Genomic DNA, 15,082 nt, shown 5'->3' with positions numbered 1-15,082 from the left:
CCGTGACTCAGCAGTTCCCATACAATTATATATAAGATATTATATATCTTTCTTTCATTCACAAATCTTTCTCCCTTCACTGGAAAGGCTGAATGAGGTTCCACTTGGATCTAACTCCTATGACACTCCCCACAAAAGAAAAAAAATAAACAAAAAACAACAACACCATCCACATCCCTCATTCTAAGTAGAACAAGACTCCAGATTAATGTAATTAATTTTGTTGGCACATCAATTCTCATTAGTCTCAAATAACTTTACCTGGCCTCTCTGGCCCCACACAATTTTTGTGGTGTGTTTTGTACATTTTTTTGCATATCACTTTTAACATTTGGTTTTTTTTTCATTGCTTATCAGAGTTCATCTCTGTTCTTCCCTGAATTTCTTGTCTAGAGGTAATTATTCTGGATTTTTTTCTTTTTTTTTTTTTTTCAGATTTGCAGCCATTTCCTTTAGTCTTCTCCAGACAGGTGATGGATACACTCCTTTAAAGTGGCTGCTTCCCAGGAAGTCTTCCTTCCTACGATCTTTGCCAAAGTTATAAGTCCCAGTAACAAGTTGGGATTGAAGTAACTTACAGAATATTGCTAGTATCTTAAATTGTGAATAGACAAGCTTGTTGGAAATGTCTGAACATCCATAGTCTCAGCAATAAAAGAAACATCAACTCCAAAAAAAAAAAAAAAAAAACCAAAAACAAACAAACAAAAAACCAAACCAACAAAATAAAACCAACAGAAACAGCAAAAGAAATCAACCACACTTAAAAAAGGATGTTTTTCTCTTAGTTTCTTATAACGGCAAACACAGATACTCTGACTGCAATTACTTCTTTCACTGATATTTTCAGACATGATGACTTGTCAACTTTATTTGCAATAGATAATTTTAAATATTAAGTAATCATTGGTACGACTTACATGTAATAAAACAGTTGATGAGAATGAGACTATGTTATAGGGCATCTACCTGTTTCAGAAACTAATATTAAATGTTTCTTAGATCATCAAAGTCCTAAGTGTATTAGCATGTTACCTGATCTAGTGTACGCATACACACTCCAATAATCACAAAACATGACATCTAACCACCAGCTTTAAATAATTGTGACGGCATACATATAAATACCTTGCAAGTACTGGAAGCAGTAACACTGTATTAGTCTCTGCACCAAATTCTGACTTTAATAGGAAATGAATTGAAAGTGATGCTTTCCTCAGCACATTGGCCACCTGCAACATCCTACTAGGGAGATGAAAAATTTGCCAATTCAGTGCCAGACATAATTTCTACATTGTTATAATTTCCATTCACGTTGTAAATGTCATTAATGAGACCTTAAGGAATACCTCACTGTAAACTGTGGAAGGTTTACAGGTACTACTCTTAATATCCAGTCAACATAAGAACAGTTCATCTATACATACATATATTCATAGCTTCACTTCCTATACAAAAATGTAACTTCACAATGCTAGTTCTGCACACATTGAAGTGCAAGAGAAAAAAAAAAAAGAAATTCTCTTTCATTACACCAAACATTTCCTTTCATAGAATGTTTTATGTGCTCTAAGCTTTTCATCAACACATTCAACTTGATCATGGTTTTATATTATTAGAGGCCACTGTAAACAAATAAACACAATTTACAGACAGACAGGATGTCACTGATATCATGTGTCAATATGTAGTATAATAGCTGCTCCATTATACTTTGCTACCGTAAGAATTGATACAAACTGACAAATGCATCTGGATTTACCTTTTATACAACTAATCAGAACTGTATGTAATTGTGATTACATGATTAACCATCTATTCCTCTTTATATGAAAAAGCATGTTGTGAACAATTTTCTATTCAGACTGGCACTTTTAAAATTGCATACATTATTAAAGAATAGCTTATGTATCTTTTTATTTGTTTTCAAAGTTACAATGTTCATGAGATAATCACAGAGAACATTATATATTATCATTAAACACATCTTTGCCACAAAAAGTTAAGAGCATTGGTAGAAAATCCTATGTCAAATTATCTGAAAATATCACCTATAACCTCTATATAACACCTATAATTTCATAAAACCAATGTGCACTTTATGTAATATTATGTCAGCAAGTTCCTTCTCTTTGCAGATACCGTTACTTCTATAATCACATACATTTGCAGTCAACATGTGCATTGAATACTTTTGTGTTTGTAAGCTTGCAATGCACTGGAAAAAAAGGAGTTCGCTAGTATGGTAACTAATTGGACCCATCACTGGACCCAAGAATGGGGAACTAGAAGATCTTAATTTTAGCAAATAATTAACCCCTATTTTTCTACCTAATGCTGAACATAACATTAATCAGTATTTACCTCCTAATGTTTACAGAACACTGATTGTATATTTCAAAATCATAAGTGTTACCAACTATATACTGACTTTTATTTCGGCGTCTATTATATAAATTAGGGTTCTGTTGAATTCTTACTGAGGAAGAAATTATGTCAACTTTAAGTACATGCACAGTATCGTGCACTACAGAACAATCAAATAATATCTTTTGATGGAGGAATGAATCAATAGAAAAATAGATTTAATAAACATTAACATTTAAAAATCTAGATAAAAATGGGAAATCATGCATTTCACGCAAAGTTTTACTTTTTTTGTCTTTTTTTGATGAAATTTCTGAGAACTTAAGACATGCAGGGATGAGAAGCAGCTCACTCTGAGCAAAGAACAATGTTAAGACTGCACAGAAGTTTTGATTGAGCCTGTTGATATGCAAGACTAAAAAAAGTTGCCATTCTTGGACTTCCCTTCAACATTAGACAATGTTGTGCAAACCTCAGACAAATCCCTGTACTATGATTTCTAAGCTGTTAGGAAGTCTCTCAGAGGGCTAAGTAAAAATCTGGAAAATTGTTTCCCCCAAATTTATTACTAGAGATGTTTTTATTCCAGGCAACAGACTACGAAAGGGAAATGGATACTAGTTTATCCTTTCCTTAATATATTAATTCATAGGACAAGTAAACTATGGATAGCATAGATATATAAATAATAATTAAAATAAAATTAGAAATATATTTAATTTTCCAATGTTTAAACTATGTATGTTTCAATATTTAGAATATGTGTTTATCAGCTTATGAAATAGATGAAAATTATTTCTTTGCAATTTAATGGTTTTTTTTTTTTTTTTTTTTTTTTTTTTTTTCCCAACCAAAAGTTTTTAAGGAAATTGCCAAAAAAAAAAAAAGAACTCTAAATTTTCAGAGGTGAGTCTACTCCAGTGATCTTGATTAGTTATGAATTAACCTATTTCTCTGAAGTATCCTTCACTAAATCTTTGGTGGGAAATGCACTTTATTAAGCATGAGCTTTGGTTATTTGTGTGCATACACGCAATACTATTGGTCAATAATGCAGAATGATTTAAAGTTTGCTATGCTCCAGAGTTGTATTGCTCATGAAAATGATTCTAGTGTTTCAACAAATGACACTGATAGCTACTTTTGCAAACACTACTATCTTCAATCTTTGAATGATCTCTTTAACCAGATAATTTTTACTCAAACTTCAAGTCTTGCAAAAACCTACACAAGAATAATCATAATCATTTGAATATTGCATACAATGAATTTTAAGTTTTCAGCAGGTACAGTTACATACATAGGAGTTATCAGAATAAGATTTAAGATTTGAATACTTAGCTGAATAAAAATATTCTCAAGGTAGAAACAAATGATAAAATATAAGTAAAAGTTAATGAGACCGGTAATATTTACTCTGAACCAGGTCTCATTGGTATTGATGTGGAGATGTTTGATTCAAGAGACACTACTGAACTTATTGCAAATGATCGTTATAATAGAAAAAAGCACAAACAAAAAAATAGAAATGCAAAGGAGAGAAAATCAAATTACCCATGGCATTCTCTTCTTATATCCCATGGCAGAATTATCCCATAGATTAATAAATGGCACTTCATGCAACAACAACAACAAAAAAAATGCTGTATCATCTTATGTAAACATCTGCTTTCTTCATGCAAAATGCCTACAAACCTGTGACAATAACTTTTTTTCTAATAACATAGTTTTACATCAGCTCAGTTACAGAAACTATTAAATGAAAATCCATGAATTTGCAAGTAGAAGATATTCTAAAATTTTTGAAAGATTTCCAGCATAAATATTCCAAAGCCCAACAAAGCTAATTGATTTTCTAAAAACTAAACTACACACACTTATTCCTTGCTGTGGTGCCTTGTTCTTTTGATGATAGAAGAGAAAAGACCAGTTTTTGGAGGAGGACCCATCAACATAGGGGCTTGGTTCTTGTGGGTAATTTTTATCTGAGGGAAGAAAGAAGAAAATCACAGTTATCCCTTGAGCTAGTTAAATTCCTATGTACAAGTATCTGAAATGTCTGAATCATCTTTACTTACAATTTCTAAACCTTCATTTAATCAATCAAGGAAAGAAAAAGACCTTTGTTTTTTTTGAATGATGCTACATATTCAGTAAGCCAATGTATGTATAATCATTGTTACCACAAATACTTTCAATTATACATGCAATCAATGTTACAAATAGTATACAAAAAATGCAGGCTGATATCTGATCTTACTTCTTGACTGTGGGACATTCTGCATGCTGCTGAATATTTTACTTACATGTAAAATATAGAATACATAGAAGATGAGAATTTAGAAGTTGGACACACATGATGAAAGACCAAACTGTTGCCTATCACTAAGATAGAGGCTGTATCACTGTATGCTCTGTTTACATTTCTAATCAAGCTGTATCTGTTTTCTAACACAGGACACTATTTAATTTCAAAATAAGCACTATGAATGAAAGCAAAAAATTAACACATAAAAAGGGTAAAAAAGGATGAACTAGGATTCTAATTTGTTCATTAATTATTAGTAGAATAGACTCAAATATTGAAAATCCTATTTAAAACACTTTGCAAGACTGCTCTAAAGCCACCCATTTTTGATTTCTTTGATATAAAATTACGAATCACCTTATATGAGACAACCTTAAAGTAGATTATGTCTGCAATTTTCTCTAATTCAAGTCTAAATTAGAGAAGACATTTTATGAATGTATGCTATGCTCAAAGCTAATTGAAAGCAATTATCAAAGTGGCATTTTGTCTGTGACTTTAAGATACATTGTAAGATAATAAATGATTCTCATTATGTAATAAAAAGGTCACATCTTGCCTTTGGGCTAGTGATGCTAAGAGTTTTTCAAAAGCAATCCGAGACATTTTCTTTAGTGAACTACGACTAATACAAGAACCATCACTTATTAAATATCAGTTGTCATCTGCATAGTACCTACATCAGAGATGGGTATTTCTTTCCAAAAGAAACACCACCTCATTAAAAACTGGAAAAATATATCTCTTAAAGTGCGTACCTGACATTTTCAAGTTAAAATGAATATCCTTCACTTGTCATTCACTAATAGTAATGAAACAAAAAATGTATGCCACGTGGACAGGCTCATTAAAGTATAGATCAGGACATTTCTTGGGGTGGAAATTTACATTACAATATAAGGAAACCAAAAAATCCCAATAGAATAAGAGAGTTTATTTAACTCAGAGCCTTTAGGCTATTTTCCAAATATTCTTTTTTTTTTTTTTTTTTTTTTTTAATGCTACCTTTGTGCACTAGTCTTGAACTTCATATGTGACCTCTTCTTGCCAAGATTCTTCATTAGTATCAAATTTAGTAGGCTTTTTTTTTCAACCTACATTAATTTCACACAGAAAATAACTCCTGCTTTCAAAGACTGGCATCAACATATTTTCTCACATAAAATTCTTCAGGCACCAGTTTGGAAGCCAAATCTCAGGGTAAGTTGGCATTTTTCCATTGATGTCACGTTAAACCAGCTGATGATCTAGTCCTGAAAAATTGCCTCAAGTATTTCTGTAACTTTCATATGCTTCATGAAACATATTTTGTGTTTCAGGAATAATGATGACATCAGCCTGATCCTGAGGACCAACACCTGAAATAATCTGCACATGCGGTGAGTGAATTTGAGAGTTACGAGGGTTCAAGCAGATTACAGGATTTGGCCATGATGAGGCAACAGAAATGTCTTCAGAATTTCTTTCAGAAGTAAATCATAATAATTTCATCTTAAAATAAATAAAAGAGCAGAGCTCAAAAGAAGGCTTTAGTATGAAGAGGTGAGGTCATCCTGAGACCTCATACAGATTGCATGTTGGATTGGGGCTGTTCAATGCTGCTGAGAGTGAATGCAATTACATATTGAGAAAATATTTATCATTTGTCATGCTTTTTTTTGGCTTGAGCCATCTGTTTCAGAGAACATGACCTCTTCAGTATGTTGTATCCTATCAGCTGAGATCAGCCAAGTTGCTCAAACAAGATTAACCACTCATGCACATGAGGATGGAGTCCTGTATACATTTTTCTGAGACATATTTTCAACTCTTGTAAATTGGCCACAATCCAATGACATAATATACTCTCCATTCTGAAAATAATAATGAAAAAAAACCTGTTAACTAAGTATATTTTTTACTTATGCACAATAGTGTAATTAACAATGCACTGGTTAACAGTGATAACCATTGATAACTTATTATCCTGAAAAAAAATATATATATATATATATATATATGTATTTACATATGTATTTTACCTTTGGGTCACAAAAGATCACTCTTTTTATAATAGACACTGTGCAATTGCACAACATTGCCCAAAAGATACTTTGTCTTTCACACGACTTTCAGGTAATGTCTTTCTGTCCCAGACTCGTTGCTGCTCCTATTTGCATACTGGCAATAGTAGCAGAGGGTGTTGTGAGTGTGGTTGACAAGTGAACGTACGTACTTCAAGATGGGTCTCAGAAAGAGAAATAGCGTAGCAGGTAAAGTGGGGCTGAACACATAGAGTGCTCTAAACAAGACTGAAATGGAGACAAAAGCAACCACACAAAACCCCTTAACAAACAAACATTAAAAAAATTTAAAAAAATAAAAAGAGGAAAAAAAATCTTAAATTACAAGCAACCAAGATTTGATTTACTTAATATTCAACAAACTCACTACTTGTAATTGTGTATAAATTCTGTGTTCATCTAATGTCTAGAGACTAACTTTCATCACATGGATTTATTCTCTCCTGCAAGTTACATCGTGTCTTTATTATGAGAAGCACAATTTTTAAAGCTTTAAAAAGCTCTGAATAAGATGTAATAGTTTGTTGCTTTTCATTATTCTATGGTGAACCTGTGATTTCCTTGCACAATGTGCACACAAAACCAGAGAAAAAGAGAGTGGTCAGAAGTAAACACACAGAAAGTTCAAACCATAACCTAACATTTTTAGCAGCTGATGATATCCAGATAAACATACTCATGCCAAATAGTCAGGAATACTTGAAAATCATTTTAGAGATCGTTTATCCAAGTTGACTGAAAGCATGGATGATAATTTAAACATAAACTAGAGAAGTGAATGAAATGCTACTAGAGGAAAAATGCAATAGGATACTTCTATTTGACAAATTTGGAAGAAATTTAAAAGTACAAAAAAATGGTAAATAACATAATTTCATTTAGGAAGAAATTAAATAGACACATGAATTGCTAATATATCTTGATCTCTCTTTTTTTTTTTTTTTTTTTTTTTAATTGAAAGCCTCATATACAATATTATAGACATATATACTACATATATTTACAACTCAATCTATTGAAGTCACTGGAAAAAGTCTCATTCACTAACCAAAGACAAGGTTACAGCCTTTGAATTCATGATCATAGAAACTTAAAGGACTGCTCTATCTGGTAAATACGCTTAGCATAAAAATATTGCTATTGTAATTTTGAAGTCACCTTTCTATCACTAGAAAGTGTGCCTAACAATGTATTCGTGGGAAGGGACAAAAGATTCATTAAAAAGTAAAATTCTTGAGAAAGAAGTAGGTATTGCATTCTACTTGGAATTTTTTTATAAAGGAGCAGGAAGAATATTTATAAATTCATAATTATATTTATAAATGCTTAATTTGAAATTTGTTTTGGGGCAGGTCAGAGTTCCAAAATATGCCTCGAAGCCACATTAACACAACATATCCACTCAATAAAAAGCTGCAAATATCAACATTTTTAGTGCAAAAGCTATCTCTTTAAGGTCAATCAGTTTTGCATATATGCTAATATTTTGACAGTGTGTGCTAGCTCTCTCTATGCTTCTGACTTCACAGAATGCCTAAATACTTACTATTAGCACAGAAATACAATTACAAGCTGCAATGCTAATTAAAAATATAAAACTGAGAATGGAGACAATCAGCTGTGCTTTTAATAGTTCAATTAATATTGAAAAATTAACTCTGTATTTTATGGATAAAGAGATGGTAAAAAACCCTCAAAGTATCTTAAAACAAATAAGTAAACAAAAACCTAAGTAAACTCTTCAAGAAAAACGCTAAAGTCTAGCTGGGGGGAAAAAAAAAGATTGGATTTGCTAGTTTATAGTCATTTTTTTTCCATGTTATGAGCAAGATTTTGCTGTTGACAGGTTTGAGTGTATAAAGGATTTTCCAGTTTGGATGCTCTTTGCCATCCCCTTTACAGGAAATTGATGGATGCAACACTTCTGTATCACAGGAGTGGCAAACACTTTTATCTTCTTGTAGATGATCAAGAACTGTACTGGGTGACTGAATGTAGGCAGTGGTATAAAAATTAACCTGAGACTTGCATTATGTGACATTTTTGTCAAATCTCTCAGGTCTAGATCAGTTGTTTTAAATATAGCATTATGCAACACATCTTTTAAACAAATTTCTTAACAATATTATTGTGCAGAGTGCAATCAAATCTAATCAGTTTGGCATTAATTAAACTCTAATAATATACTCTAGTCTCTCTCCTAAGTAGTATGATCCGTTTCCCCTTCACACAGGTAGATTGGAAAACATTACGGTGTCATCATAATTTTTAAACATACTGAGAAAATGACAGAGCTGCAAAATTAAAATAAATGACTAATGGCATTTTTTTCATGTTTTGTACTAATAGGTATCACTGAGGTTTTAAATTAATAGAGCTGTCAAGCTTTGGGTTGTTACAGATCCAGGGCAGAACAAAAATGGAAATTATGTATTCCACAGACACCTAAAGATGACACTTCAGAATATTTCAAATTTTAATTAGTAGGTGCAATTGTTTTTTTTCTCCCTCCTCCCTAAAACCACTGCAAATTAATTGGCAATTAGTCACAACTAATTCTTTTCTTAACAATCTGAACTGGAAAGAAAGGTGCATTACATGTAGAGTATTTGTCTGGGGTGCAGAAAGCACACATGCAGCAAATTGCTTTGTCAATTACAAAAACTACTGTTGTGAAATTAAGAAAAAATATGCTTAGGTAAACAAAGCTAATTAATGTGCACTGTACCTGTGAACACAAAAAATAATGCCCAGATTCATGATAAAAGTGTTAGAGGCACAATGAACAACGCAGGTCTTGAAACACAAAGTATGCACGTTGTTGTGGGGAGAAAGTGCAGCATTTCAGCATAAGACCGAACTATTTTTTCTAGCTTCCACTCTAGAATTTCATGTGGGGCTTAATTGTGTTGGAACTGTCTATCACTGTACTCACACAAGCTACCACAACTACAACTCAGTTTATCTTTGCTCAAAAGAAACAGACAAAAATTTAATTTCCCATAATATAAAAAAAATATTATTACATTCAATGACATGGATAGAGGTTAGTTTACCAACTGATAATCTGTAAGAACAGCTGCAAATTCTTTATAACAACAGTGAATGAATGGCTTGGGTCAGAATGGACCTCAACGGATCTAAATAAAAAGAAATCTCAGTTTTTCCTTCAACTAGCTCTAGGAGATCACAAATATGATTAACAGTACTTTTATTCTTGCTTTCTGTCTGGACTTAAGTACAAAGGCGGACTTCACAGAGTCCTTTGTGCTCACACTCCACATCTTTATGGACTAAAGGCAAGGCTAAAGAAACCATACATTCATTAATTTATTCAAACTTATTTTAAGGTGCACACAAATCCTAATATAATGAAATATAATTTCTGAGTTCCATTATTAAATGGCTTCATACAAGTTTTCCTACCAGTAAATAATTCTATAAAATACTATTAAAGATAAATATTTCAGATGATTTTATTTCTGCCAGCCCATCAGATAGGCTCTGAGTATGGATTACCATTTTCATTCCTTCATCAAGGCAATATTCTTTCACATTTTGTACACATTTCTCTCTTCATTTTAATCTAATTATACTAGCAGCTTGACATTATAACAGACATGATGTCAATCAAGTCAGGAATAGATGAAGGAACTGAAATCACAGTTATTAAGATGGAATATTCCTATAGATTTTTCAAAACAATACTAATATTTTATGTAGCTAAATTGAAAGATTACTTTTCTTTAAAATGTCCTGATGGCTAAAGCTACAGGTTTATTGAATTAACTTGAGAGTCTTTGAAGTTTCATTACTATTAATGACCTGTTTGGAGATCAGGTGAAACCATAGATATCTTTCATGTTGCTATATTTGTCTGGGAGAGCTCTGATAGAATTTCCTCCTCAGCTAATCAGACAAGATGTTTAACATAACATTAACATTATCATCTTTCCTTGTCCCAAAGACTTTTCTATTAAAAAAAAATGCAGTGAAAACAATGCAATTTGATGCTCAGATTCTGCATCTTATTATACTGGAAAAAGTGACTTTGTCAGACTGTAGTCTCCATGTGTTCAACATATTCAGTAATTCTGGATGTTTATTAGATTTTTAGACTGAGGCAACTCACAGAGTCTAGGAATACATTCATGCTCTCTTTTAGGGATGCTAGTTGATTGTGCAGTATGAGAACATGAGATAATAAATAACAACACAGCAACTTTTTAGTACTAAAACTGACCACAGGAATGAAAAATCACAGACCATAGCTTCTGGGGAATCACTGCATTTTTATATTTCACATCTTTCTTTTCTTTCTTTTCTTTTCTTTCTTTCTTTCTTTCTTTCTTTCTTTCTTTCTTTCTTTCTTTCTTTCTTTCTTTCTTTCTTTCTTTCTATATATATATATAGAGAGAGAGAGAGAGAGAGAGAGAGAGACAGAGAGAGAGAGAGAGAGAGAGACAGAGAGAGAGAGAGAGTCTATACTGTCATTTAGGGATACACAGTCTCTGTGTGTGAGAAAGGACAGGAGAATTAGGAAAGGTAAACTTGTTGATTTCTTTGGTGGGAAATAGACTTCCAAACCTGTATGAGGAGCCTGCATCCCATATATAATAGGGATTTAATATAGCTTAGTCTGGATAATGGAATATAGCAAGAGATTTTTGATTAGGTTGAACCTGATTTCTTGAGAAATCATTTGCAAAATGCTGTCATTAGTACCAAAACATGAAGAAGAAGCAGAAAAGGACTTCTGAGCTCAGCCACTTGCAACCTTGGGCAAGGTTGATTCAAAACATACTGACTGTATTGATTTCCTACTTGATCTCTCAAATTTTTTTAGGTCAGACCCTAAAACTACTGAACTTAAAGGAAGCCAAAATTCCTGATGTTACTATGTCAAAATCAAATGTGTTATTTCAGCTTTTGAAAGTATATTGGAGAGCGAGAGATAGCAGTCTTTTTTTCAGCAACAGATTTATGTCTGGAGCATTCAAGAATCAAAAAGGTGAGGCTCAGCTCTTCTGTCTAACTGATGAGCATGATCTGTGTACATGAACTAACTGATGTGCATAGAACTCGTATACACAAGCAGACTAGTACTGAGTTGGGACAGTAGCTTCTGTTCTGTAAATCACACAGATAGTAAACTAATAAGGGCATCCTTCAGCATTCTTATGTGAAGCATGGGAATGTCCCCCATATGTTGCAATGCATGGTGTATGAATGCCAGCACCTTCTTATAATGGCCTCAGTTCCTTGTAAGATTTAAGGAAATACATTTACTAAGAGTGGAAATAAAAGGAAAAGAAAACTCATACATCATCTAAGAAACAAAACTCCTGGATTTCTTCATCTGAGCAAGTTTAATTGGTCATTTGCTTGAAGGTAACTTTGGGAAAAAGCTGCAATTTTGTTTCCAGAGAAGACAAAAATTCACAATTCTTATGTTGGTCTCATTACACTTTTTCTGAAATTTGAGCTCTTTCTAGTTCAAAAAGCAGGCTACCTAGCTGGCTGTGCATAAGAATTAATTGTTATGATTTTATATTTTTTCAGACTAGTTCTGGATACACATTACAGAGATCTTTCCTATATTTATATGGTCAAGTACATTTTGGCTTCCAAGGACTCTTCTGAAACACACACTCAGAAATCAAATCTAACATCTATTTTTGGCATTGTCACAGGAGCAATTTCTAGTACTTTGCAAAAAAGGAAAAACTTCAGCATACTGATGGAGAGATGAGAGGTTGCACTATATCTTTTCTCTTTGTGTGAAATTTAGAGGGGCAATAATGTGAGGAGCAACTCCATAAATACATTAAGATGCTCAGAAGAGACATAACAAACAAACAAAATATTTCCTAAAAAATGAATAATGTAACATAAAATACTTATTCTGGACCTAAATTCATAGTGGTGCAGTAGCACAGAAAAGAAGTAGCTCTTCTCATATGAAAGAAATACAGTCTACAGTGAGTTTTTTTTTTTACATAACACAAAGTAGTTTCTCTTAACGGTGCTATATCACAAGGGATATTTTCCACAGGAAAGTATATGCTACTTCTATCCCATGTAAAAAGTTTACTTTGATTGGACAGGAGTAATTATCAGCAATAATTTACTGTTTCCTTAAGGCAGTAATTGAAATGTAAAAACTCTATTCTCTATTTCCAGATTTGTCCTAAGTCATGCAGGCAGCTTCTGCTAGCATTATTATCAGATAGCAGGGGATTTTGTACAGAGCAAGAAATCAGGACCAAAAAAGCATGCCTCATTGCCAGCATCCTTCCAGAAGTTATCTTCTGTAATCTGTAACTGAAAAATTCTGTTTTTCTTGAACAAGTAAATGCTGTGTACAGCACTGTTCTGCAATGAACCATTTGTGTAGAAGAGGTAAAGGTAATGACATCTAACTCCAAAAAGTTTATTGGATTACATCAGAAAATCTCCACTATTCTGCCTGTTCTGTAAACACAGTGTGTGTTTACACAGTTCCCTTCTCATTGCAGTACCTTAGTACTCACCACAGAGAATTAGATTTTAGGCACTTTCCCATGGTTCAGCTGTACACTACAGAATATCCAGAAAACCTGGACTATCACAACTCTTCATTCCTCTTAGCCTATACGTTACCAGCTCCCAGGCTTGATAGCACATTACTGAAGGTGCTCCCTTTAATTTCTCTGTGTTGCCTTTATCTTTACTAGAGACAATGATAATGAAAGTGATCCAGAACCTAAATTTGGATAATGACTCTCTCCTGTGGTGGAATACCTTCTTCTTTGGCACATTACTGTCATTTACAAAGTGTAAGGTGACAGAGACTCAGCTACTTAACAGTACAGATTTTCTTTAGTAAAAGTCAGTAAAATTGCATACTAAAGTACATTACTATGACTATACATAACAACAAAAAGCTTAAAACTCTGCAATATCTTGATTTGCTTCATTACTCTCTGTAATTTAATCAAAGACAGATGACAATGTAGAGCTCTTAGTGCTCTACCTTTGTTGCGCTGCTCCCTCAACTGAACAGTGTAGCCAGTTCCTCAAAGAATCTGCAGTGAGCAAGCGTTTCCCTATTTGATCAAATTTGGAGGAATGGATTTCTTCCTCCTGTTTATTTGCCTTCCTTTCTTCTTTAAACCAATTTTTAATTATTATTTCTGTTGTATAATTCAAACAGTACAGCCAAGGCTTCAGCTTTAAATACAATGTTCTTGCTATGAACTCTCAAACACACAAAGGAAATCTTGCCTGAATTTTTACAGAATAATTATTTACTTATTAGCTCACACTGGTTCTTCCTCAGTAATGCAACAAGAAACTATAAAAATAATACAGCATCAGAAATAAATGATCACATTGCGTAAAGCTATGCACCCTGTATTTTCCAAACTTATGAAATAACTGACCTTTTATTCCATCCTAGCCTGTAGAAAAAACAACACGATAAATTGAAAAGGCAGTAGGTGTTGAGCTATACAATAACAGCATATGAACATGTTAGTTAAGTAATTGAATTAATAATGATAAGGGTTGTCTCTTAAACTAAAAGATCTTGTTTCCTTCATTTCAAGGACTGACATTAAATAAATCAGTAAATATAAGTGACTACAGTAATTTTTGTAATTACAAAATAAAGTTTATGTACTTTTTGTTTAGTCCTCATCCCATCAATAACTGTATCCTTACCGTGCAGGGGGTTTGCATCCAAGGTTCCCCATCTATCTGCATAGGCAGAGACTTGCTGGTCCTAAAGTGGTATATTTCATAAAATAAGAAAATGCAACTGGACAAAATTGAAAAATGTACTTTTAAGGAGATATATGTGATGGCACACACGTATATACCAGATTTACCCAAGCTTCTATGCAATCTCCAACATGCTTACAAAAGTAAACCAGTTTCTTAGTAGGCAGACACCTTGCACACACATCTTGCTAGACTCTACTGTCTCATGAGAGAATAGTCTTCAATTTGTGAAATGAAGAGAGAATTATGCAACAACTTCAAGAAAAAAACTATTTACAGGAAAAGAAAAAACACGGAAATCTGTTGTTATTATTTTTTGAATTTAGACTGAATACTGTAAAGAAAAGGAGAAATAAATCTTAACTCTAATATTGCTTTACTAAAATCATGAAAGATATTTTTATACTTGTGCCTAACAGCAGGTTAGACAGATCAGTAGCCACAGACAGTTCTATTGTGTTCAGTAGATTTAATTTACCATGTTATAAATTGTTAGTAAAGGGTCAATGATTTCAATATTAATGTTCAGATAGTATTCTATGCCTACTTTTGGGTTCCATACTTAGAAAATCATAGATAA

General features: G+C 32.8%; 1 protein-coding gene across 3 annotated transcripts in view; it reads right to left on the bottom strand.

Moving 5' to 3' along the window:
• Positions 1 to 3,256: 3,256 nt before the first annotated feature.
• The window catches only part of DGKB (diacylglycerol kinase beta), a 326,408-nt gene continuing 314,582 nt past the window's right edge, over positions 3,257 to 15,082 (bottom strand). For all 3 annotated transcript variants that reach the window (XM_042816926.1, XM_042816927.1, XM_042816928.1), the window contains 2 exons: positions 14,443 to 14,503; positions 3,257 to 4,352 (listed from right to left, as the gene is read on the bottom strand). In XM_042816926.1, coding sequence (XP_042672860.1) covers positions 4,245 to 4,352; positions 14,443 to 14,503 — 169 coding nt within the window. In that variant the 3' untranslated portion in view covers positions 3,257 to 4,244. The remainder of the gene's footprint in view (positions 4,353 to 14,442; positions 14,504 to 15,082) is intronic.

Source organism: Centrocercus urophasianus, unplaced genomic scaffold (genome assembly GCF_019232065.1).
Source record: "Centrocercus urophasianus isolate 14NV4802_14NV808 unplaced genomic scaffold, USGS_Curo_1.0 seq_16, whole genome shotgun sequence".
Lineage (NCBI taxonomy): Eukaryota > Metazoa > Chordata > Aves > Galliformes > Phasianidae > Centrocercus > Centrocercus urophasianus.
Note: the sequence above shows the minus strand (reverse complement) of the source record. Positions and strands in the feature narration are given on the sequence as shown.